Source organism: Malaclemys terrapin, chromosome 2 (assembly GCF_027887155.1).
Source record: "Malaclemys terrapin pileata isolate rMalTer1 chromosome 2, rMalTer1.hap1, whole genome shotgun sequence".
Taxonomy (NCBI): domain Eukaryota; kingdom Metazoa; phylum Chordata; order Testudines; family Emydidae; genus Malaclemys; species Malaclemys terrapin.
In genome coordinates this window covers 129,895,399-129,922,700 of record NC_071506.1, presented here as the reverse complement: position 1 = coordinate 129,922,700, position 27,302 = coordinate 129,895,399, and the positions used below count along the sequence as shown (strand labels likewise).

Here is a 27,302-nt window from a genome sequence, read left to right as displayed (position 1 = left end):
GTGCCCAGTCTCCCTTATTGTAGCTTTTGTGATGCCCTAAGACCACCAGGTTTGCCTAGACTGTGGCTGCTTTAACTTGTGTTTTGCAACAGTCATCTGCACAACTGCCTGGAAAACAAGATGTTGAACCTGAATCGGATAATATAGAGGCAAGGGCAGTATGGATATGGGCACTCAGGTCCACCCACTTGAAATTAGGAGGAAGGAGGAACCCGTATCTGAGTTTCCAGTCTAGAAAAACTTTCTATGAAGTAACTGAATGCCATGGCAACATGTCATAATAAAGTGTCACCCCATGGTGCACTGCCAGAGTCATGCCCAGCAAGCACACTGATGTTAGATCCCTCTCCGTGGATTAGGGAGAAGGAGGTGAGCTGAGTGTGCTACTTTTTGTCTTTGCAATGGCAGGAGGCGCAAGGCCTGTGGTAGGATGCTTTTTACAAATTGTGAATCAAAAGGAAAAGCGGTGGAGGTTAATCCCACAAAAGATCCAGCAGTATCAGGGGGAGAGTTTTCCTGTAATATACCAGCTGCATTTGGTCATGTTGGGAATCCCACAGGAGCAGACACTTAAAGATTGGGCTCCCTACCACCACTTTCACAAATGATAGGAGAACCCCTCAAGAGGGTGTGTGTCAGATCAGGATAAAGTTCAGACAAACCAGGTATGAAGCCAGGCAGCAGCCACCTTCCTTAAGTAAAAAGCTGCTGTTTTTCCCAGCACCTTGTGTGTCTTGGAGGATCCAGAGCCTGTCTCCTGATAGGAGATGATTTACATTCTCTCCATCTGCTAGGAGCCTAATTATAATGGGGAATCAAACTAAAAGCATTTCCACAATACTTTAAACACTCAGAACTTCACAATACTTTGTCGTCTTGTATTACTTTACACATAATTCTTCTCAGCTCAGCGAGTTCCCACATGAGTCCCTCCCCACTCCGAATGAAAGCAAAGATGATTACTCTGGAAAAATCTAATTACAGTTGCTCCATTTTTAATATTTTTTTAATGTTTTCTTTATCACCATTGGTATCTTGCTACTGCTATGGACTCAGGAGCTAAATATAGCTCTTCTAATTACTACTTAGTGCATCATTTTGTGTAAACCCTGACAGTCTTGAGAAGATGCAGAGTTAGCTACATTTCAGGAGTGAGTAAAATGATCTCGAATATGTATCAGCCCTACCTGCCTTCAGAAAGGCGCAATGATATTTTTGTTTGGAAAGTGCATTGATATCTCCAATGGAAGCGGGAGGTAGATGTACAAAGTATCATCATATAATTAGTTTCATAGGGGATATAGGTTGCTGTGAGTGCACCGAGTCTTATATACAGATAATCAAGAAAAAGGGGTTCCCCTTGGATAGAAGGGAGGTAAGGAAGAGGAGCTCATGTGTTTTCCACTGAAATGATGTATTAAAGGTCACACTTTATGTTAAGGTTCAATTTCTAATTAACTGATAAGAGGGTTAATATATGATTTAATGAGGATTAATAACACTTGATTAGAGTCCAGCAGCTACATGGTTGCTTATAGTCAGCTATAACATCTTCTATTGATGTGAGTATAGCCACTTAAAACACACTTATGTCTATAATATGCTTTAGCATCAATTAATTTATTAACCCTTTACAAATGGAACCATAATATTAAGTATGACCAGATTAAATCTGATTTCTGTTCTTTCTTTCAGTGGCCAGCTCCGAACACTTCTCAAATCACGTCTTTCTTTCAATATTTACAGAGCTAAAATTTAAAGAGAACACAAGCAGGGAAACCAACACGGGTGCAAAATATTTGAACGTGCATTTGAAACCCAATTCTCTTCCTTTATGTTAAGATAATGGCTCAGATGAGCCATTTAATGCTTATTCCCCCAAATATCAGAGGGGTAACTGTGTTAGTCTGGATCTGTAAAAAGCAACAGAGAGTCCTGTGGCACCTTTAAGACTAACAGATGTATTGGAGCATAAGCTTTCGTGGCTGAATGCCTACTTTGTCAGACGCAAGGTATTGACGAAGTGGGTATTCACCCACGAAAGCTTATGCTCCAATACATCAGTTAGTCTTAAAGGTGCCACAGGACTCTCTGTTGCTTATTCCCCCAAACACACTTTCTAATTTGTTGTGACTTCAAACAAAGTCCATTAAATTTAAAATATTTTGAATTACTTTCCCTGTTTAGATGATTGCAAATGTTGAGGGAAAGTTATTACAGGAGTCCTGTATCCTTGCCTTACAGAGTGGGGTGAGAGGGCTAATAGTTTTCTTAGAACTTTAATGTTGTGAAAGGGATCCTAATTGCCCCGATTGGGCATATGCTGTCCTGTGCACTTCGACCTTCATCATCATAGGAAATCAGGGTAGCCAGGAATACCTGAAGTTTTATACTGACCCATTACAGTAATGGTTGTGTTGTGCATAGATGGTATGAATTCAGAAAAGGAGCAGTGTGAAATGGTCCAAAAAGAAAAAGATAGGGAAATGTCTCTTGCATTCAACCTGTTTTCCTTTTAACTTTAGCCTAACTGTGAGGTGCAATGTGCTCAAGAGAAGTGTCTGAAGTCCCATCACTCAGATTTAAATTGGACTAAAGGCAGCACTGGAAAATGTGCTGTACAGATTGATCCTGCACTGGCTCATGGAAGACTGGTTGACCTAAGGGAGGGGTCTCTTCCATCTCCAGTTTCAAGGATTCTGTAATGCTTACTGTGAAAGCTAGAGAGCCCCACGGTTGGGCAAGAATTTGGAATTCTGGAGTCTGATGGGGTAATAAATAAACTCCTCTGAGTGAAATACATTTCTTATTTTGTTAAAAGTTAAATTCTCTCTCATCATCCATGTTGCTGAGTCAAATTTAAGTTTGCAGTAATTTTAACATTGCAGTTTTCAATTGGAATTGACATTAATTAGTTTTGTGCTACTCGACATTCACAGGGACATTATTACAAAAGCAATTCCAGCAAAATCGTGTATATAATTATTATTTATCTCCTGCTTTACAGTTGTCATAGCTTCTCTCTCTCTCTTCCTTCTCCTTTCTCTTTCTCTGGGATGCATTTCTTTCACAGGAAGTTCCCTTCTCTCGTGTGTGGTGCAGTAACCAGCAGCCACTGCACTGTGCCTTTTCACTGGAGCGTTACACTCCCGCAACCACACAACTGTCCTGCAAGATCTGTGTTCGGCAAGTCAAGGGCCATGAGCAGATCCTACAGATCCAGACATCTATTCTAGAGGTAACTTTTTCATCTGGTTCTGTTCCCTATTCTGTCACTAAGTTGCTGCGTAACATTGGAGACAACCCCACAAACCTGCCTCAGTTTACCCTATGTAAAATAGTGTTGCCTTTATAGCTGTAGCCAGCATTTCCCTGCTGGAGAGCTGTAGCTTTTCAGCTCAGCTTCTCAGTGGAGGAGAGGTCATTGATGCAGAGTCTGGATATAGCAGAAGAGTAACTTGGTTTATTTACACACCCACACCAGTCATTGAACTGAGGTGGTCAAAAACATGAAGGCAAATCCTGACATTGAAGAATCTCAATTCCTAATGAGCAAACTTTCCCTTGTTTTCTGATTAAAGTCAATTCATGAGGCAAAGGACAAAAATCTGCTGCTGCTCACACAATTCCCAAACTACCACTACCACACAGCATGTCTTACCAAACCTGAACATTTGCTCATAAGTAGAAGGACTTGGAAGACTGCGCATGGCATGACCACCTGGTGAAGATTGTCTAACGATAGGTATCTCATCTATGCTTTTGGGGCCTGCTTTATTAATGTGAGAAAAGCATTGTGAGATTTCTGGGCAAAAGGCACAACATGCATGTGCAAAAGTACATAACTAAAGGCATTATGCAGAGGAAGGGGGACTAGATAGGACCAGAAGTAATAATACCATACAAAGATAATTTACTGCGGCAATGACAGACTGGCCTGAAGCAAGTAGGTATTCACAAGTACAAAGGAGAAGAGGTAGGGCACATTGTATTGCGCAGATGAGCACAATGAGGCATGGACAGATTTTAGCCACAAAGCTATCCTTTCCTCCCCCTCCTTAACTCCAACTCTAGAATATGGTTAGCTGAGGGAAGGTACGCTCAGATAGATTCTGATTGTGCAGGAGGTCCTTGCAGGATTGTGGCCTTAACTCAGTTTCTGGATTCACTGCTGGATTTTTATTTTGGGCATCCAACGTCTTGCAGATCATCATGTTCAGGACTAACAGTTTTTTAAAATACCTGACAGCAGCATAGTACTTAGATGCCGTGACTCGATTTGCATTTGTTACCTTAATGTTCAATAAGCGCTCGTTTGTGATCAGCATGGAAAAGGACCTCTTCTGAATAATATGAGAACACAGGCTTCTCCTATGAAGCCTCGTGGTACGTATAATACATAATCTCAGTGCTGGATTTCAGGGAAAGAATATGAATTGTGGAAGAGGTTATCAATATTAGAGAGAGAGAATGTTGAAACTTTCAAGGATATGAGAACAAACTTTACACGGCACTTATTTTATCCCAGAGGTTTCTTACAAATAGAAAGGTGACAGAGCAACAAATTTACAATGTGGTGAAGCCCTTTCAAAAAAACAGTGTAAAATGTGGGGTTCATTATATGAGGCCCTTGTGGTTAATGCATTGGATTGGGACTCCAAAGACTGGAGTTCAGTTCCTAGCTCTGCCAAGCACAGACTCCTTGCATGGGAAAGTCACTTAATCTCTTTGTACCCTCAGTTTCCCACCTATAAAATAGGGATAGTGGAGGCATTTTCTGTCATGTCAATTTACATTGTAAGCTCTTCAGGCCACTGGACTGGCTGTCACTGCATTTGTATAGCACCTAGCAAAATGGGGCACTGATATTGTAATACAGATAATACATAGAAGTAATGTTTTCAATTAGCTCTGTTGATTTTTTCATATCTCCCTTGTATGCCATTGGGGATTTTTGTTGTGTCTTTGTTTCCCCCTGCATGACTCAGTCCAAGTCATGAAGGCCATTCAGTTTGATATAATTGTCCCTTTTCATGATTTCATAATAGTTCATTATTAAAAAAAACAGAATATGGCCAGCTCAAGTCCCCCATCTATTTGCCATAACTTCTTGCAGATTTCTGTCATCTATTTTTCCTCAGTTTAATGTTGCAGTTGTGGTTTTTTAAGGAGAACTAGCTGTCCATAAACCCCAGGTGCATGTTAGAATAAGAAAACTTGCCATATTAGTGAAGCTGTTTGAAGAGAGCATTCTATCTCCAAAGATGATGGAAGGAGGAGGATAATTTGACTGCCAAAAAAAAAAGGTGGGGGTGGGCCTGAATACTTGAACTTCTCATTGCTTTACAATTCCCACAGCTAACCAGATAGCAGTGGCTTATCTCAGAAGTGCAGGGTATGAAAATCTACTGTTATTCTGCATATTTAATTTAAACAATCAGAAAAGGTGATGTATCTACAGCATTCCTATTACTTTGCATGGATGCCTTTTAGGATGTATCATAAATGTTATATGACGATACTGGTAACATCACTATAATTTAATATTTATACTTCAGTAGCATCCAGTGGGGCCTCAATTCAGAATGAGGTACCATTAATTCAGATGTCTACACACACAGACAGTCCCTGCTCTGTATAGCTTAAAGTCTCATCAACTGAAAAGAGAGGAAGATGTTGAAATGTGAATTAAGTCAGAAAAGCTTGTAAAACAGAGGAAATGTATATCTGTATCCATGTTTATTTCCAGATCATAAGTGGAAATACTTACTTTATAGTATGCAGTATAGTTGTGTTGGTCCCAAGATATTAGAGAGACAAGGGGGCAGGGCCGGCTGCAGGCACCAGCTTGTCAAGCAGGTGCTTGGGGCGGCCGCTCTGGAAAGGGGCGGCACGTCCAGATATTCAGCGGCAATTCGGCGGACGGTCCCTCACTCCGCCTGGGAGCGAAGGACTTCCCACCGCAGATCACAATCGCGGCTTTTTTTGTTTTGTTTTGGCTTCTTGGGGTGGCCAAAACCCTGGAGCCGGCCCTGCAAGGTGGGTGAGGTAATATCTTTTATTGAACTGACTTCTGAGCCACGCAGAGCTCTTCTTTAGTTCTGGGAAAGAAACCCAGCATCACAAGAAAATGCAAGCTGGAACAGATTGTGTAGCATAAATAGTTAGTTTATATTGTAAGAGACTATTCAAGGTAGAGTGGCCTGTTAACACCTCTGCGGTCATAGGACATAGAGGAGATTATGGCTTATTACAACAATCTGTAACCCGCTCAATCCATCATTTTTGGTGTCTAGCACAGTAATGAATTTAAGTTCTCAGGTTCATCTTTTGAAAGTGTGGTGCAGGTTTCCTTTGAGGATGAGGACTGATAGGTGAGATAGGATGGTTTTATCAGAGATCACTCTGTCTTACTTTCTTGTGCAAGTTCATTCAAGAGCATAGTGATTGTCTGATTTCACCCACATAATTGGTATTGGGGCAATTACTGCACTGGATGAGGTATACCACATGTTGTGATAGGCAGGTATATGGGGAGCAGGGGTTGGTCATTGTAGCAGTGGACTTACATATGCAGGTTTTGCATCTGTTGCACTTTGAGTTGATGTCGCCTGGTTGTCAGCACTACAAACTGCACCTGGGATCTCCAGTTCAAGCTGGGCTCTGTCAGCCTCCAAACCAATAAATATCACCACTAGTGATAAGGCAACCTGCAATCAAAACAAATTGGATAATGATGCCGAAGGTGGAATAGAATCCCACTCATTCTCCCATAGCTGTGTTGCCTCTTGAAAGTTTAACATGAGTGAAAACAGTACACTCAAGCAAATATAACTCAGCACCATCACTTCATATTTATTTTCTTCTACATTCATTACCTCTTTGGGTGTTTGCCTGAGTAATAAACAAACCTGGGTCAAAATAATCATGACAAACTAATTATCCAACCAATTTAGACTTTTTTCCTGTTAATTTATGGGTCACAAACATAGCACAATGTTATGAATTTAGTAAACATATATTTTATTTGATGGGTTATTTGCAAACTGCTTTTATGACCAAAGTACTTGTTGTGAGTATTCATTTGATTATGTCATGAGCTATTATTTCTGCTTCCTTGGATGAACTTTTTTTCAGCTAGAAGTACTTCATAAAAGATTATATTTCATTGCATCAGGAAACTAAATTCATTTCTTAATTAAGTGAATCTTAGCTATTTTGGGGATTATATAAATACCTAAATGCAGAAGATAGTTGTCTAAAACAAATGGGTAGGTTGAGGGGACTATAGGTCTGAAAATCTCTGTTCTCAGTACAGCCCAGTGTGTGTGAATGATTAAGTTCATGAGCAGAGAATAAAGGACAAATTGAAATGCAAGTAATTCAGCAAACTTTCTGTAAACAAGTTTAAACACTCAGTGGGACTGGAAGGGACCTTGATAGGTCATCTACTCAATTCCTACATTTCTATGATTCTATTTGACTGTTTCAACTAAAGTCTTTCAAATTTGGCACATTGTGACATAATCACAAAAGAAACAGTACATTCAATCAGTAAATGGTATTATAGCTGTGTGTGTCTTAATGCTAAAAGGAAAGTTATTACTAATCAGAGCGTAAATCAGTGTTGACAAAGAGAACGGTCCAGTGGTTAAGACACTAACCTATAACTTGGGAGGCCTGTACTTAAGTCCCAGCCACACCACAGACTTCCAGTGAATTTCAGGGAACTCACTTAATCTTTCTGTGCCTCAGTTCCCAAACTATAAAACGGGATAATAGCAGTGCCCTACCTCAAAGGAGTGCTGTACAGCATTCATGTACTATAAAAGGACCTTAGATACCTGCTGACCTATTAACCGTTTTGTTTTTATCTCGTGTGTAGAATGAGAGAGAAACCATCACTTTGTTTGCACGTGAGGACAGCAACTTCCCTACACAAACTGGTCCAAAAGCCTTCAAAATCCCATACTCCATTAGACAGAGAATATGTGCGACATTTGACACACCCAATGCTAAAGGCAAAGACTGGCAGATGTTAGCACAGAAAAACAGCATCAACAGGTAATGGAAGGCAAGTTTGAAAGGTGAACATTGACATACACAATGGGAATAATCTGCTGCTATGATTTTTTTTTTGCTTGTCTAAAATATATTTGAATAAGAATTACTATACTTCATCTAGAGGAGAGAGAGGTTGCTGTTTGCAGTTCATACAGGGCTGGCTCCAGGCACCAGCTTGCCAAGCAGGTGCTTGGGGTGGCCACTCTGGAGAGGGGCGGCACGTCCAGCTATTCGGCGGCAATTTGGCAGACGGTCCCTCACTCCCACTTGGAGCGAAGGACCTTCCACCGAATTGCTGCCGCAAATCGCGATCGCGGCTTTTTTTTTTTTTTTTTTTTTGCCCTGGAGCTGGCCCTGAGTTCATACATCTGTTTTTGTGATTAACAATTGAAGTTTACCCTGAGAATGTGTGTTTTGGGCCAATCCTGCATGGTATTAACTTGAAAATTCAGACTTCTTTATCTACGTTCTGGAACGTCTTCTCCAATACATACACATGCTGTCTTAGCAAAATAGGCAATTGCAGAAGCCAGGGATGCATCCGAAGAAGTGAGGTTTTAACTCACGAAAGCTTATGCCCAAATAAATCTGTTAGTCTTTAAGGTGCCACCAGACTCCTTGTTGTTTTTGTAGATACAGACTAACACGGCTACCCCCTGATACTAGAAGCCAGGGAGATTGCTGTGTGATAAGATAGTTTGAATTGGAATGTGAGGAAAAAATTACATTAGTCTGTGGAGAGAACAGGCCAAATAATTTTTTCAGTATGTGTCAAACCCTAACGGACGTATGATATACTAACTGATATTTTTGTCTGTTTAAAAAAATTTCCCATCTGTGCTACCTATAGTAAGCATTATTAAATGTGAGAGAACTACGGGGGGAATATCAAATTTATGCTTCTTGTTTAGTCCATTTTCATCAAGTGGAAAAAAACAGTCAGACTTACTTTCTGCTTCTCATGAAAATAGTACAGGATAATATTTAAATATGTCCAAATAATTGGTTTTCATTGGTTGGGTGAACTTCATGAGAACATCTCAATGTTACCGTGGTCTAATAAAGGCAAAAATTAAGAAGGCTAGTGAGAAGCAGGATGGTTTATAGGTTAAGATACTGGAGTGGGACTCAGGAATTAGTTACTAGTTCTGCCACATATGCTCTTGGATATAGTGAAGCAAAAAAAATAATCTCTCTATGCCTCAAGTCCTCATTTGTAAAATAGGGGGGCTCAGACAAATACTGATTCCTCACATGGGTAAGTCCCTTATTATCCTCCCATTTGCTGTCAGATACCCAAATATCCCTTCCCTGTAGTTAGGAACATGAAATAACTGTATAAAGTCTGATACAATGTATGGTAACTCTTGGTAAATTTTGACTTTTTATAAAAACAAATTCTGCAAAGACTCTCCACTAAAGCCTAAATCTTTGCTCTAAACCACCCAACAGTTCACCTGGATGCCTAACTTTGCAGCACTCTGTATAGGTGATGTTCAGGATAATCCCTTTGCTCCCTTGTGCTAATAATTTGACTAAGCATCTCCCCCCAATCTAGTTGAAGCTTACATTCCAAATGTGCTTTCATATTCCCATTTTCAATACTTACAATGTAGAGCTGGTTTTCATTTACTTTGAAGAAACTTCAACTGAAAGCTAAAGACCAGAGAAAGAACTATGGAAGTGCAGTGTTGTTTTGTTATTTTAACATTTTAGATGTTTCCCTTGCTCTAACTGTTGGTTGTTCCTCACATTCCTTTGTTACAGAGCAAGAGTTGGTACTCAGTAAAAGCTCATAAGCAACAAGCTCCACTTTTTCTGAGGAAGGGATGATTTAGAGAGCGTACATGGTATTGTAACTTAACTCTCAACTCTTTTCTTCTCTTAAGTGAAAAAAAGAGGTAAGAGAAGAAAAGACTTAAGTGAAACAAAGACTAAAGAGAAGAAAACTTACCTCTTTTCACTTAGCTCTTCCCTCTTTCTTCACTTAAGTGAAGAAAAGAAAAGCAGAAAACTCTTAACGTTTCTTCTCTCTTCTCTTAGGCCTTGGCTACACTGGCGCTGTACAGCATGGCAACTTGCTGTGCTCAGGGGTGTGAAAACGCCCCCCTGAGTGCAGCGCTGTAATGCACCAGTGTAATCAGCGCCTACAGTGCTGCACGCTCACTCGCAGCGCTGCAAGCTATTCCCCTCGGAGAGGTGGAGTACTTACGGCTCTGCGAGAGAGCCCTCACAGCGCTGGCGGCGCGACTACACTCGCGCTTCGCAGCACTGCCGTGGCAGCGCTTTTAATCCCCAAGTGTAGCCAAGGCCTCACCTATTCCCTCTTCCTTCTCTTAAGAGGAGAAAAGAGGGAAGAGGGAAGAGTTAAGAGAAAAAAAGACGGAAGAGAAGAAAACTCTTCCCTCTTTTAAGAGTAGAAACGAGGTAAGAGTTTTCTTCTCTTACCTCGTCTCTACTCTTCGTCTTCCCTCTTAAGTCTTTTCTACTCTTAACTCTCCCCTCTTACCTTTTCTTCTCTTCCCTCTCTTAACTCTTAAGTGAAAGAGGGAAGAGTTAAGTGAAGAAGAGCGGTAAGAGTAGAAAAGACTTAACTCTTACCTCTTTCCTACTCTTACCTCTTCTTCACTTAACTCTTTCCTCTTTCACTTAAGAGTTTTCTTCTCTTTTGTCTTTGTTTCATTAAGTCTTCTTCACTTAACTGGTTTCTTCTCTTCCCTCTTTCTTCTCTTAAAACTTAAGTCTTCCTTCTTTTCTTCTCTTAAGAGAGGTAAGAGGGAAGAGTTAAGTGAAGAGGTAAAAGTTAAGAGAAGATGTAAAAGTTAACTTTTACATCTTTTCTTAACTCCTAAGAGAAGAAAAGAGGGAAGAGTTAACTTTCCTCTTTCTTCTCTTAAGAAAAGAAAAGACTTGAGAAGAAAGTGTTAAGACCTAAGTGAAGAAGACTTACCTTTCTTCTCGTAAGAGAGAAGAGTTGAGTTAAGAGAAGAAAACTCTTCCCTCTTTTCTTCTTCACTTAACTCTTCCCTCTCAAGTCTTTTACCTATTACCTCTTTTCTTCTCTTAAGAGATAAGAGTTGAGAGGGAAGAGATAAGTGAAGAAACAAATGAAGAAGAGGGAAGAGTTTTCTTCTCTTAACTCAACTCTTCCCTCTTACCTTTCTTCTTGCAAGTCTTACCTCGTTTCTTCACTTAACTCTTCCCTCTTTCTTCTCTTAAGAGAAGAAAAGACTGAAGTGAAGAAAAAAGGGAAGAGGTAAGAGCTGATGGAAGAAAAGACTTAAGTGAAGAAGAGAGGTAAGTGAAAAAGAGGCCAGAGTTGAGAGTTAAGTTAACATATAAATAAAGGAAACAAGAGTTAAGTTAACTCTTACCTCGTTTCTTCACTTAAGTTAACTCTTACCTCAATCACTGCAACAAGATACCAGGGAGGGCAAGAGTCTAGCAGACTTAGCTTAACAGTGTTTTTAATCAATTTTTTAATTTGTGTCAAGTTTCTTAAGAGCTGCACTTAGAAACTGGGATCGGGGAAGAAGTCACGTGAGCCAGCCACAGTCAGTGTGTCTGGCAGGTATTTCTAAGGCAAATTGTATTGTTCATTATTTGTATTAAGATAGCACCCAGAGGCTTCAAGCGAGATCTCTTATTGTGCTAGGCACTGTACAGACACATTGTAAGAGACAGTCCCTCCCTGGAAGGCTTACAGCCTAAGTAGACAAGACAACATGTGAGAGAAAAGGAATGTTAGTATCTTTGCACAACATCAAGTACCTCTGAAAATTGCCTTCCTTCAGGCCCGACGCTTTCATTCTCGTCATCTATACTTCATATTTAACCAAAGCACCACAGTCAGCGGCAGACCTACAAGTGGCTCAGTGCACTGCTTTCTCACATTACCCAATCTTTATCCTTTGTGGGATCTAGCCCTAAGTAAAACACCAACAAATTCAGGTCAGACTGAGCTCCTTACAGGATTATTCTTCACTGGTTTCTAAAGTCACGAAGCCAGATAAGACTGAACCATCATACACTTACTGAAGGAAGAAAGCATAATTCATTGGGTTCTTTGGTGAATACAGCTCTGCAATCCCTAGCCACATATTGTACATGCAGGATTCATGTTAAACTAAGCCAGCTTGTTTCTGAATTTTCTCCAGAAGTGAAGCATGCGTGCCTGTGTGTGTGACCGGAGGCTGCTCTGCAGTTTTTTGGATACCACTGAGTCTATTTGTCAGGTTTGCATCTGAAAATGAGAATGAGTCAAGTACAGTTTTTGTCTCTCCAATTACTTGCTTTTGGTATAAATGGAGTCTCACCTCTATTTTGCAATTAAAGAACTATAGAGAGTTGATTTTGGTCACATAAGTGGCTTTTATTAAATGAGACCAGTGCAATATCGAAGAGATTAATATTTTTCATTGTTTCAATTCCCCCTTGGTACCAATATTTTTTGAGGAGACAGTGTACTTGCAATGTTCTCCTGTTCATTAGAGACAATTTGATAGCTTTTCTCAGGTACTCTGTGCTATAAAAAGCAAATCTTTCCATCCGACCCCATGGATTATTATTCTAGTCTCAGAAAGAAACTCATTTAAAATTAGTGTCCAACGCAGAGAAGAATAGGCTGGAGGAAATAAGGATGCACTGGCAGGGGGTGGGAGATGACTTAATACACTTCACAGAAGGATGACTTCCCCTTTGATCTTCCCTTAGGAGCAATGTCTATTATTGGGATAGATGGGATGTGAAAGCATGTGCATTGCTAATGGAACACACTGTTTTAATAGACAGCACCTCTGCATAAAACATATGTTTGGAATAAGATGTAAGCTCCTATTCAAATTTTCACTGTTTTCAAACAATGTCAGCCAGCCACTTGACCTTTGAAGGATGGACATCACCTGAGCTCCCAGTTTGAGCATAGGTTAGGATCTCATATTGGAATAGCTGACCCTGCCTTACTGAGAAATGGCATGTCTTTCCAAGCATGTTAGAAAGTATCCAACTCTAGTTTGCTGCTAGTAGTTTTTTTTTTCCTTTATAGTCCATGCACAATAAATCATAGCACTGGAAGGGACCTTGAGAGGTCATCTAGTCCAGTCCCCTGCCTCATGGCAGGACTAAGTATTATCTAGACCATTCCTGACAGCTTCTTGTCTAACCTGCTCTTAAAAATCTCCAATGATGAAGATTCCACAACCTCCCCAGGCAATTTATTCCAGTGCTTAGCCACCCTGACAGGAAGTTTTTCCTAATGTCCAACCTAAACCTCATTTGCTTCTTGTCCTGTCCTCAGAAGTTAAAAAGAACAATTTTTCTCCCTCCTCTTTGTAACAACCTTTTACATACTTGAGAAGACCGAGGGGGGACATTATAACAGTTTTCTTTTCCAGACTAAACAAACCCATTTTTTTCAATTTTCCCTTAACCTTTAATAATTTTTGTCGCTCTTCTCCAGTTACTCCACATCCTTCCAGAAATGTGGCACCCAGAACTGGACACAATACTCCAGTTGAGGCCTAATCAGCGCAGAGTAGAGCAGAAGAATTGCTTCTCTTGTCATGCTTTTAACACTCCTGCTAATACATCCCAGATTGATGTCTGCAGTGTGCTAGCCATTTCAGTTTGTTTACATAGCATCCAAAGCCACAGATATATTTTGGAACAAATAAATACAGGGGGCTTCACTTTATTTTTACATTGTTTTTTCTTTTGCATCATTATGATTTTTATTACTAATGAAAAGACTGGAAAGAGTGTTTCCAGCATTGTCAGCAGACGGAACACAGTATTTATCTGAGCCAAAGTTGTTATTCCAGTCTACAATACACCAATGGCACACCAGCATAGCAACAAGCATGAACAAAGTCATTGTACACTACTTCCCCTCATTAGCAAAAATATCCTTGCAGATAACTTTCTGATTATGCTGCAAACTCTACATTGTGTATCAAAGCCCTGATGCTAACATTAAGTTGTTGTATAAAATGCAGGTACACACAATAGTCTGCAGGCAGTGATCATCTGGAAATTTCAAAGTACTGCCACTCGTTCACACACACAAGCAAATTCTGACTTTCCATCTTTCAAAGGCAGTGGCTCACAGAATCCAGGGTTCTCTGAACATATTGGTAGCAGTAGGGTGGAGAAGAGAACAGAAGAAACTGACACTCTCACACACACTCCCCAATCTTCGTATGGTAAAGGTTTTTTTATCCCCACAAAATAATTTCACTTATATATAAAAAGGTCAGATTCTGACTTTCCTACATTGAGTAGCATCTTACTCAGCAAGTAGCATATTGACTTCATTGGAACTACTCAGCAAGCCAGATATAACTCTACACCTGACAATGCACAGAAATCATTAATTGTACTTCACTATAGGGATTTTCTATATTAAGAGTCATCTGTCTATCTAAACACACCATTCACTATTCCTGTATAACATTTTGCCATTTAAAAGTGTTATACACACTGCAGGGAAAAAAAAGAAAAAAAACACCAACAAAACCTGTGAAAAGAAGGGGGTTTCGTCTGTTCTTTTTCTACCCTCGAGTAACAGCAGGTAGAAGGTGTTTGCTTAAATGTTTGCCACCAAAGTTTTTTCTAGATGTGCCTAAATGATAAATTGCTCAGCTATACTATGCTTTGTTTGGAGGAAGTTAAATTCTCTTCCATTATTACCTTTGAATGTAAACTAGCAAAGCACATCTGCACTTTTTATTTAACTCCACTCTAGTTTGCAAAAAGCAACAGAGGGTCCTGTGGCACCTTTAAGACTAACAGAAGTATTGGGAGCATAAGCTTTCGTGGGTAAGAACCTCACTTCTTCAGATGCAAGATGCACTTCTTCTTCTTGCATCTGAAGAAGTGAGGTTCTTACCCATGAAAGCTTATGCTCCCAATACTTCTGTTAGTCTTAAAGGTGCCACAGGACCCTCTGTTGCTTTTTACAGATTCAGACTAACACGGCTACCCCTCTGATACTCTAGTTTGCAGGTGGTTGGGTCGTTAGGATAAACTGTACCATTACTTACATTGAAATCATCACAGCAGGGGCTTTTCTCACATGCATAGGTGGAACTAAGCAAAGATGACCTGATGTGTGTGTTGATTCATTATCATGTTAGATTTTTTTTCAGCAGGCTTTCATCAGTAAATATTGATTTAAACTCCAATACCGGAAGGTTTAGTCATAACATTTTGGCAGGAATTATGCGATAAAGATCTCTGGGTAATTACTTAAGAGGGTCGCCTCCTGGTAGCAAAGCTCCTTTGTTGTCCGCAGTGGCTGAGGGGAGTTCAATGCTATGTAATAACAGATGTGGGCCTTTTAGGGAGATGCGTGACTCTTTCATCAGCTGAATGGATTCTGCATTAGAAAAAATCCAGTGGGAAAGGCAGCATACAAAATTGCAGTCTAGTGAAATGATCCAGTAGTACTTGGAATAAGCTTTTAAGTTACAGTTTTGACATTTCATTATAGAAATAAATAGGTCTATCAAACCTTAACATTTCTTTTCCATTCTATGATTTAATCACTTTCCTCTCCTTGCTCGTGTGTGTATATTACATACACACACAATATAAAAAGATTAGGCACATGTATATTTGCTTTTCAGACAATCATCCACGTATATCTATGGTGCTGACATACATATATACAAGTGGATGTGTCAAACTGAGGTATCATGGCAGAGTCTTAGGATAATATGCGTTTAAAAAACAGTTTGCCGAGCATTATTTGCAAGGAACAAAGTTCCATAAATCATGAGCATGTATCTTTTAAGAAAATCAAAATATACAAGTGAAGAGTCCCAGCAAAACAAATGATACCCATAACTCATCACCACAGATATCAGTAAGAAGTCAATTTCTTGACACTCAATTGCATACACACAAATATATTACATATATAAAGTTTACCTATACTACCTCGTAGAGTTGCTTTGCTGCCTAAATTATGTAGCAAATTCTTAATATACACACACATCCTCATTTATCCTTCCTTGATAAACTGAAGGTTAGGCATTTCCATGCACTGCTACTTCCTCCCACTTATTCGAGTCTTGTATTTATGAAGCTTGTGGGGGGGGAGAGGGGAAGTGTGTCTCAAATTGTTTTAGAAAAACAAAGCTATATTGTAAAGAAAATTGGCATTTAAAGAATCTGGCAGCTGTCCCTCAACTGTCCATGAAGTTCACTTCATTGTCTAAAAACGTATCTGTAGACAGACATGATAGAAAGGAATTGATGCTGTTACCTCTGAATGTGAAACTGACATTCTGTCTAACCCTTTTGTTTTACCTTGCCTCCTTTTTTTAGGAATCTCTCTTACTTTGCTACACAAAGCAGTCCATCTGCTGTCATTTTGGACCTGTGGGAAGCCCGACATCAGCATGATGGTGACCTTGACTCTCTAGCCTGTGCCCTGGAAGAGATAGGACGGACACACTCCAAAATCTCAAATATTACAGAAACTCAGATTGAGGAGACCGACTTCAGCTACAGCAGGCAAAACGGACTTTAGTCATCTCTTTTCCATTCAAGAACCGATGGCCAGCTTTGACTTTGACATTAGCAAATTTCTACGAGCAGGGAGGAAATAAGGGTTTTATGCACGTTGCATACAGGGAATCAGACCTTCATTTCTACCACCTGTTTTTTATTTGGAGGAGCAGAAGAAACCCCAGAGTAAATCACCACAGTAACAAGGAAAATGCAATCATCTCTGTGACTCCACAATTCTCCCAGAATTAAAACTCATGTGAGAGTAATGACAATAAAGTCTACTTTTCTACGATTCCCAGGGGGTGAGAGGATGGGGAAGCTATAGATGATAACGGTAGATATTGTGACACTGTATTATTTAAGAAACAGTAATGCAACCCAGAGAAAAATAAAGAAGGCAGTGACGATGCTCTACGACCAAGAAGTTATTGAATATTTAGAGCCACTAGACTCTCTGGGTTTCAAGATTCGATCACATGGCTTGATACGCCATTGCCTTGCACCTTGTCAATTTACAATTAAGAAGGTACAAAATACTACCATGCTGATTTGATAGCACTGTGCATTCACTTTATACTGGTGTAAGTGAACTCCATGTATTGCAGGGCTACAGAAAATCAGATCCAGGGAATTGGAACCTATACTGTTTCATTTACGTAATCAATCTCAACCAGCCAATCCACTTCAAAATTTGATCATGTAATTAACGTACACATTTGCTGCAGAATTTTCCTAGCCCTTCTAATAGCAAAAAGTCCCCCAAACTCTTATAAATGTGCTGCTTTTTACTGCATAAAACTTGGAACAACTTCACCTAACAACCAACTGCAGTATTGGGAATAGCCACACCTGTTTTAGCAAATTTGACTTTTTTGCATTGCTCCTAATTTCAGGACTATCAAGGCAGTAAATATTTCCACCTGAAACCAGGCAAAAATCAAAATTGCAATGTTTGGCTTGGTTTCTACCAATCAGAAACAATAAATCCAAGGGCACATCCAGACATCGGTCCACTTTCACCCTAAAGGTTTTGTGCACTGTGGCAGAGTTTCAGAGTCTTAAAATCTGAGCTCAGCAGTGTTTCATCTGGTTTAGTGATGTTGACGCCAACAACAAAACAGTTGAGATAGGGAACGTTCTCTGGCTTTCCACCATTCTCTCCCTTCCCCCCACCCCCAACTTCTTGTAGCTTATTTTTAAAACAAACCAAAAATGCTGTCTCTCACATGTGTGTTCTAATGGACATGGTGCAGAACAAGATCTAAACAGTATTTCTGTCCATGAAATCTGTTTTAAATCAGCCCAAGGGCCAATTATGGCAAACTGATCATCAGTATTCGTGGTGTGGGCACAAGTCTGTATAGTTCAGGAGCATCAGTCATTGGAGCCCATTTTATTATAACAGGTTCAAGAAGATGCAAGAGAATTAAATATATATATTTTTAATTTTCTCTGGCAGATTTTACAGATAGGGCTGGGAGCAGCCTGACAAACCAAAATGTAGTTTACAGAACATACACCCTAATGATTATCTGAAGCTATTTCTTCAAATAAAATTGCAGCTGTGGTTGTACAATTAACAATCCTCTTCCAAGCAGTGACTTAGCAAGTAGGTGTTCATTTTCACTGATCTCCAATATAAACCTTCCTTGCTTCACTTGCTCACTAGTCTAGAATAAATATTTAGACAACCCCACTGAGAAACATGGGCCTGAAATATTTCTTGCATTTCATGTCAAGCAACATATTGTGAGAGGTTTGTGGTGGTGGTGGTGGTTTTTGAAGAGTACCTTCCTTTTGGCAATGGGAAGCAGTGATGGCTCTTAAGCACATTTAAGATTAACAAAATTCCAGCCTATTCCTCAAAAAAGTAGCAAACCTATCTCTGTTGTCATAGCACATGGCTCTCTCCTTTTGTCTAATACAGAAGAGGAACTGAAGTTGCTAGACACAAAATTCTAGAAGTTAGGGATAAAAAGTTTTGGCCATGACACCAGGAGAAAAGAATAGTAGTTAAAATGTACTGCAGTTTTCTTGAAAATATACTAAGGTAAATTTCCAGCACTTAACTTTTCTCTCAACTTCTACCCATACACAAGTTTATTTTGGTAACTAATCTAAGCTAATTTGAAAAAGCAATCATCAAAGCAAACTAAAGATTCCTAAATTCTCTCTCTATATGCTGTAATGTATTTGTCATTTCAAAAGTTCTGAATGTGTTTCCTTTGTGTGCATCAGACCTATTTGAAAATCACTTAGCATATAGGGAGTAGAGGGAGCTGCTCTAGGGAATCTGGAGTGTAAAGCTTTTCTCAGAAAAAATTAGTGTTTACTGTATAGAACTGTAGCTGTTTCTAAAAGAAATGCCACTCAGAGCAGCTGAACCCTACTTACTGATATTCATCATGTGGATAAGGTTACTGAATGCCCTGTGAAGTCTGTTCAGCAAAAGTTGGTCCCTTACTAGGAGTCAGAGAACGTGCACTGTTTGAGTTGTTCAAAAGAGCTTCTGGAGAAGGTCTTCATACTAATGGGAGCTGGGTTGTAAACCAAAATCTACAGCCTGATCTAATGACCACTGAAGTCAAAGATTGTCTTACCACCATTGATTTCAGTGGGCTTTGGATTATGCACCTGAAGAGGACCAGCTCTGAAAGTCAGTTTCTTACAATCATTTAGATGCATAAAACTCAGACTTCAGGCTCTGGCCTGAGTTGCTCAATAGTGTTGTTTTTCTGTTGTTTCCTTTGGGTTTTGACCCTATTTGCTCATTTTTGCCAAATTTGCTTGTTTGTCTTTTGTGAGTCTTTCAATTAAGAATACCAACCTTTTTCTAAATGCATGGTGGTTCTGATGCCCTTGTAACATGCAAGCAAGCTGGAAATGGAAATGCTACAGAATGAGACCTTAATTTAGAATTACAATAAAAGGAGTTGACTGCTGATCTCAGAGTTGAGGTTAAAGTGGTAACCAGCTTACCTGCAATGTGACCCTATCCAGAGCATGTCAGAGTCATAGCAGGATGAGACATTTCTGATGAAATAAGATTGCTCCTGACCCCTTTCTCCATACGTAAAATCACTCACCTCACCCCAAAAAAAACCTTTTGATATTTGCAAAATATAGTCACTTATTTTTGTGCCCCTCTCCACTTCCTAGTTTTGTCCATTACGAGGAATAGATACGCCATCACTGACAGTATTTTTCCTAATCACGCAAAAGCAGGAAGATGCCGGCAATCTCAGCGTTTCCAGACCAAAGAGTTTTAGAGAAGAGTCCCAGTAATCCTCTCCTCTAGACTGAAATTTAAAACCGTTTGATGTTTACCCCGCCATACTGGAAGACAACCAAAAACAGCCCCAGAAAACAGTCCAGGTATGTCTTGAGTTAGAACAACCAGGCAAGAGCCTGGCCTATCTCCCCTCCATGTCCACACATGAAACCATTTCACACTTGAATTTAGTGGTGCTTTAAACACGAGCTAGCTGGCCTAGCTAGGGGTACAGACTAGAGCTTAGGTGCCGGTTTTGCTTGAGCTAGTAACCCACTTTTTATTAAGGACTCAGGCTAACTTCCTAGAGTGCTGAGAGTCCTCCAGTGCCTTCCCACAATTCTATCACATGCCCAGGTTAGACAAGTTCCTCCACAATTCACTAGGGGGGAAAAAATCCAAGCAGCTCAGCCCACCGCAGCACCAAGGGATATGTCCCCAAGAGACATAGCAAGAAGCACAGGTGTTTGCAAAAGTAACACACTATTTACTGTCCCCTCACTGCTGCTGTAGTGTGGCTGCTCTTACCTGTACTAGGCTAAACCCAGTTGCTCAGATGTGGGTGCAAATCACCCTGGATAACCCTGCAGTGAAGACATACTTTCTGATACCTTACTGTGATTCATTCTTTGTGATCATTTGTGTTAACGTTACCAGATAGTTTTCTTAAATAGGGGAGGATGATGATGAATAATCAGATGAATATGAGCTCCCAGGGTGACACCGTAGCCAAGACGGCAAATGTAATCTTTGGATACATAAACAGGGGAATTTCAAGAGGAGTAGAGAAGTTATTGCACCACTGCCAAATACAGAGGTAAAAACACTTTGAGCTCTTTGGGTCTATCAACATTTTTCTTGAATTGTGGGCACCAGAACTAGATACACTATCCCAATCATTCTCATGGCTCTTCTCTGAGCCATCACTATTAGCTTAATAAAGAGAAAGTTAAGTAGATTGAGGGATTAGAAATCATGTCTAAGAGGTGACTTGATTACAATCTATATGTACCTACATGGGGAACAAATATTTAATAATGGGCTCTTCAATCTGGCAGAGAGAGATACAACACAATCCAATGGCAGTAAATTGAAGCTAGACACATTCAGACTGGAAATGAGGCATAGGTTTTTGTTTTTAAACAGTAAGTAATTAACTAGTGGAACAATATTTAAAATGAAGATTGGATTTTTCTGAAAGATCTGCTCTAGGAATTATTTTGGGGAAGTTCAACAGCCTAGGTTATACAGGAGGTCAGATGAGATTATCACAATAATCCCTTCTGGCCTTGGAATCTATAAGCAAATACTTTAAAGATGAAAAGTGTTAAGTGCTTTACTGATATATGCTAATTTCCTCAAGTTTCCCCCCTTCTTGTATGTATTAGCCCCATTTTAGAGATGGAGAAACTGAAGTTAAGGAGCAGATTTTTAAAATAATAAATAAAGCTCAGCTCCCATTTGGATACATAAATGAAGTACCCAGCAGCTCTCATTAACAGCATGTTTACTTACATAGCATAAATAGTGCATGTTAGCCTCCTATTTTCTATAGCATAAAGCAGTTGGTTCTATAGGAATACTGTACTACAATGTGTCCTATATAGTCTTTCCATAAAAACAAACAAACCTCTGACAAGAACCATCATCTATATAATTCATACACAAATACCATGTGTTGAGACCAATGGGAGTTTCCGGTGCTGAGCACTTTTTCAAAAAGGCTTAGCACCAGTCTTGGCATCTAAATAAAGTGTCCAGAATTTAAAATCTAGCCATTCATGACTTAACCAAGGACACAAGTCAGTGTCTGAGCCAGGATTAGAACCCAGAAGTCCCAAATTCAGGCCTCTGAGAAGAAGAATTAACTATGGGGAGCAAAAAATGGAGACATAGTCCTGTATTGCACTTTAAAGTTCTCTCTAGTGAGCTAGATTCTGATCAAGTGAAAAAGTCCAGTCTAATTTACACCACTTGAGTACAATATCTACCCTTATGTTTTCCTCCCCCTAAACACTTTTTTCCCAGATCTTTCAGTACTGTGGATCATTTAAAACTAATAGTTGTGCTTTTAAAATGATTTACAATTATGCGACCAAAATGGTGCACTTCACAGCTTCACTAGACTGCAGCATCATAAAGTTAATTTACATTTTTTACAACATTGCTTTTGCAGTCTTACTAGTTTGCATTTAAATCTACAAAGGCCTTCCTTTCCTTATGGCTTAAAGGATTTTAATGTAAACTTCATTTACCAGTGCAAGAAGTCCCATAAAACTAGGAGGGTACCACACACACACACACACGTTTTTTTCTAAGGGATGAAAAGGAATTGACACAGTTTTCTTTAAAGGCAGGGAACTATTTTTATCTCTGACAACAGCTGTTATCCTTCTATGTGGCCTATACACAGTTTTCTTTCAGCAGATTCTGAGAGAAGATAGTAAGCCTTGATCACTAAAGCAGAGGTCCCCTTTTAGGATTAAAAGCTTTATACATCATATAATAAAATCCCTTCCTTTCTTTTTCTCTTTGAAAGACAATGCCACAGGAAACATTTTGTAGTAATTGTTTAATTCCAAATAATGCTTTCCCACTGCCAAAAGTATAGCCTTGATATAAAATAGAGTTGAAACATGGGGAATGGGGGGAGAAGTTGTGAGCTTTTGCTGCCAATTTGACAATTTTCTTTTCGGTTTGTGCTCCCCATGCAGAAACAAAGGGCTGTGTTATGGCATGAATGGTAATTAGCTGAATATAAATGGGAAGTCATCTCAAAGTCCACAACCACCATGAAAGATCTGAAAACATGTCTTTCTAGTCCATTATGTCACTAATTCGAATGATTTCTCTTTATATACACAGCCCTAAGAAATTTACTCTCTGCTTTTTGCACCGTAGTAGAGCTAATCACATTATTCATTGACAATTTTTGCTCTTTTTTTCTGTTTTAGTATTTGCTGAAAAATTTTCCCCATGCAGGTGGTTCACTTGGAGTACTTGGGGTATGTAATTGGGCAGACTTGGTCATGTGACATTGTTTCTCACTCCCTGAGCAATTAACTCTTTTCAATATAGAGAAGTAGCAACCTGATAAAGAGCATGCACACATTTTTGGATGGATATTCATATATCATGCTAAAATTTGTGAAATCTTTAGGGATTCTCCCAACAAATAGTGTAATCCTAACCCGGTTGGTGTATAACAACTCTAAGACGTGTAGTGGCAAACCAGACTCAGCCCTCCTATTTGCAGAACTATTAAAAAATAAATTCCTGAATATACAATCCTGCTCTACTCATCCAAATGATATGAACAGGAGTGACATCTACTTTCCAACAAGAGAGAAAAAATGCTGCTTTTAAGATTATGGCAAACTCTCCAAGAGTCCTTTGATATTATTAATCATAGCATAGCTGATGTTATAGTCAAGAGTCACAATGGAAAGGAAAAAAAACATGGTCTCCATATTTACCGTTCTTTAAAATAAATTCTAGACATTTGACAGCATATTTTTTGTATTAGAGGTAACTACTACAGATTCTGATTGTGTTTCTTGTGTGTAGGGGGTTGATAGGGTTGTATTGTTCTTTTCAAGCTATTGCAAAAGCTGCTTTTAAATAAGCTGTTCAGTTGTATTGAATAGCTGGTTTGTGCTTTACAAGGGAGACTGTGGGAGCCAGGATCTGAGGGTTAGCAGCCTCCATGCCTTGCTGTCACAGGATAACTAGAGCTAAAGTCACTTGTGAAAATTTAGCTAAGGGATAGATAGGGTGGGTTAGAAAACCACCCCCGAATTGTCATGTAGTGTACCGTAATCAAACAAGACTATACACTCACCTAGTGTAGAACTGTGGTTTTGTTAGCAGCTACTTAGTTTGTCTGCCTTCTGGTGTGATGACCCTGATTTGGAATGTCATTTGCAGATACAGTAAGATGTCAACCCACATTGCCTGGGGAGTGTGCGTCTGTGTATATATATCCCACCACCTGATCCCAGAGGGAAATGTACAGCACAAACTGAAGTTTAGGGGGCTGTGCACCAAGGCTCATGTTAGGTTTTTGATTTGGAGAGGGTTTGGATGCAGATGCAAATAAATCTGCCCTAAAGAAGAAAAACCTATTCTGACAAATTCTCACCTTCACTGAAAACTGATTTTAAAATTTTTTTTTCCTTATTTCCACCCATTAAAGTTTGGAAGTTCAGTGTACCATTGGTGAAGTCTTTGAAAATTTCTTCAACCATCTGTACAGCTAAAATTTCAAATTTCAATTTTTTAAATTTGTCTTAAATTTCGCAATTTGAAAAAAATCATCCAAGATTTATTCCCCCCCCCTTCCAGCATATACACGCACTTATTCCACTTTCAAAAAAAACCAAATCAAAACAAAAGCAGGTGTTACTAAATCTTACAGTGAAATTCTTTGATGCATCACTAACCCCAGTTCTTGTCTGGAAGATGAATTTAACTCTGTCCCAAATTACATGGATGCCACACTGGGGAGATGGCATGCTCCTAGAAGATATTTTGGGATGGGAAAGGCTGATCTCATGCGATTTGTCACTTGTGAGATAGAGAAGGCAAAAAACTTCTGAGAGTTAAATTCATCTCAGTTTACATCTAAATACAGAAGTGTGAAATATACACATTTGATAAACTTTACATCCCCCAAATTGTACAATACTTCTGATTTAAGTCCAGATATGACTGAGCAATATCCAAAGTAGAGCAAGTTGAAAAATGAGTGTTATGGGAGGAATTTGCAAAAATGTCAATGAAATCACCCCTCCCTTCTGTCCACTTTGAACAATGAAATTTTATCAAAAAATTCCAAATATTTGACCAGCCCTTTTACTAACAAAAAAGGGGTTGAGAGGGGAAAGAGGAATTTCATGAAAATGTAATTACATATTTCCCAAAATTTTACTGAAGTTTTGATGAAGATATCAAAATTCAAAAAATTTCAACCAGCCCTATTCTAATGGTACTCCTCTCTTACTCCCTTCGTTTCTGCATTGAACAGGGTCTGAAAATTAGCAACTGGTTCTTTCTCTCTCTCCTCCCACCTTTTCAAGTGTGTTTGGTACTGAAAAAAAGAGCCCAAGTTTGAATGCTTTCTTTAATATGAAACTGAAGGAGTAAGGCAATGAGCCAGAAGATCCACAAACAAACGCATGGCCTTGGCTTCATACCACACTTTCTGTGCCTTGTACTATCAATATAAATTCTGAATGTTGTACAGTCAATACTTGGGAAAGACTCCTTGGAAAAGGCTGCACTGGCTTCTTTTTTCAATCAGTGTACATAAATATAAATATATATATACATATATATATATATTTGGTAATGCCAAACAGCTGTGTTATATTGTATTGAAAAAAAAGAAACAAAATAATGGACAGTTTGGATGTTTTATGTAGAGTTTGCAAAAATTGTATGGCTATAGCCTTTTGAGATAAATGTACAGACCTAAATTACTGCATATCAGTTATTTATGAATAAAGAGTCTTTTATTGACATCTTAGAGCTCACATATCGGAACAGCTTTCTTTATCTCACAAAATTAATGTGCCACTTGTAAAATAATCTAATGCTTTTGTGGTTTTACAGTGAGCCTCAGACAATCTGATAGAGTTTAGACAGGATAATGGAGTACAGTGGGGGTCTTCTTATGAAGAAGTCATTTTTCCCCTCATATACATGCTGTTTACATGACTATGACTAGAACTGAAGTTCACACAACTTAATAGGGATAGCTCAGTGGTTTGAGCATTGGCCTGCTAAACCCAGGGTTGTGAGTTCAATCCTTGAGGGGGGGCCACTTAGGGATCTGGGGCAAAATCAGTACTTGGTCCTACTAGTGAAGGCAGAGGGTTGGAATTGATGTCCCTTCCCGTTCTATGTGATAGCAACAATTTCAAATTGTATATGGAGATATATCTGTCTCAAAAGATCACAGTAAGTGGGTTCTGTCAAAACATGAATGCATAATTGAAAACATCGTGTGATGAACTTGCTCGTATTATTTGTATTCCCATAGCCCCTACAAATCTTTGTCATGGACCAGGATCTGATTGTACAGTGCCTAGCATGAAGGTGTCCTAGTCTGTGGCCTTGGCTACACTTACCAGCTAGTTCGACGGCTGGAAATCGAAGTTCTGGGTTCGACTTATCGCGTCTAGTCTGGACGCGATAAGTCGAACCCGGAAGTGCTTGCCGTCGACTGCGGTACTCCAGCTCGGCGAGAGGAGTACCGCGGAGTCGACGGGGGAGCCTGCCTGCCGCGTGTGGACCAAGGTAAGTTCGAACTAAGGTACTTCGACTTCAGCTACGTTATTCACGTAGCTGAAGTTGCGTACCTTAGTTCGAATTAGGGGGGTAGTGTAGACCAAGCCTGTGACTAGTACAAACACATGCACTGTTGTCAGTCTTACACTAGGTGGAATATGCAATATCTGCCTGTGTGTATATCGAAGATTCCTTCTGGTGGTTCAACTTGCTCCTCTACTGCCTGAGCAGTTAGTGGTTGCACCTTAAATTCTGTACTGCTGGAGCCAAAACAATTAATTCTTTCCCCTCTGTTGCACGCACACACCTTTTCATTTATGAAATTGTCACCCATTACACAGGTAACTTTGTGAATATTAATCATTTATCCCAATTCAGAGAACAGATAAATATCCTCCAAGCAAATATAAGGTCCAGTCCTGTTTCCCTCATGTCAGGGTGGCAGAATCTATCCCATAATAAACCCATAGCAAACAGTAAACCCTTCCAACACACACAACCCAATGGTAAGAAAGCCTTGGGTGACTGTGATGCACATTGTAGTACCATTATAGAAATAGCCCTTTCTATTACACACTAAATCTGTATCATTATGATAAGCAAACTTCTTCCCACAAATTCTCATCATATTTCTCCTAGCTGTTAGCATCGCCATGTATCTGTGCTGTTAGGACACTAACTCACTGCTGTGCCTGCTGCAGGATTTGATAAGATTTTATTGGCACAACAAGCTATACAAGAATAGGCAAAGTATAAAAAGAAGGGACAGATCCCTCCAGTTATCGGTCAGAAGTAGGTAAAACCAACCCAGGACAGGGCTACACAGTGTTTGAATCCCCGGGTCAATTTGCCAGTGCTGTCCAATACTGATTTGGAGACTGGTTGCCACACAGTGCAATACAACTTCTTTCCTTTCTCTCAGGGTCAGGTACAGTTTTATGTGTCTGCTTTGTGATGGAAAGTCTTTTATCATGCCTGATAGTTCAGGAAATCTCACCCTTTTCCTCTTACTTGAGACACTGGAGTAGACAGTGAGGTACTGTTTTGTTATTGCTGATTTCCATATTTTTAATACAGAACCAGTGCTGCATCCCACCAGACCCTTACTATCCTGGGATCTGCACCATAGAGCAGCAGCTCTGTTTATCAGCAAGTTAACAGA

At 39.5% G+C, this 27,302-nt stretch overlaps 1 protein-coding gene across 5 annotated transcripts in view; it reads left to right on the top strand.

Annotated features, from left to right (window-relative positions):
* Positions 1–17,749, top strand: part of UNC5D (unc-5 netrin receptor D) — a 313,430-nt gene extending 295,681 nt beyond the window's left edge. For all 5 annotated transcript variants that reach the window (XM_054019320.1, XM_054019319.1, XM_054019317.1 and 2 more), the window contains 3 exons: positions 3,074–3,238; positions 7,886–8,064; positions 16,393–17,749. In XM_054019320.1, coding sequence (XP_053875295.1) covers positions 3,074–3,238; positions 7,886–8,064; positions 16,393–16,597 — 549 coding nt within the window. In that variant the 3' untranslated portion in view covers positions 16,598–17,749. The remainder of the gene's footprint in view (positions 1–3,073; positions 3,239–7,885; positions 8,065–16,392) is intronic.
* The last annotated feature ends 9,553 nt before the right edge of the window (positions 17,750–27,302 follow it).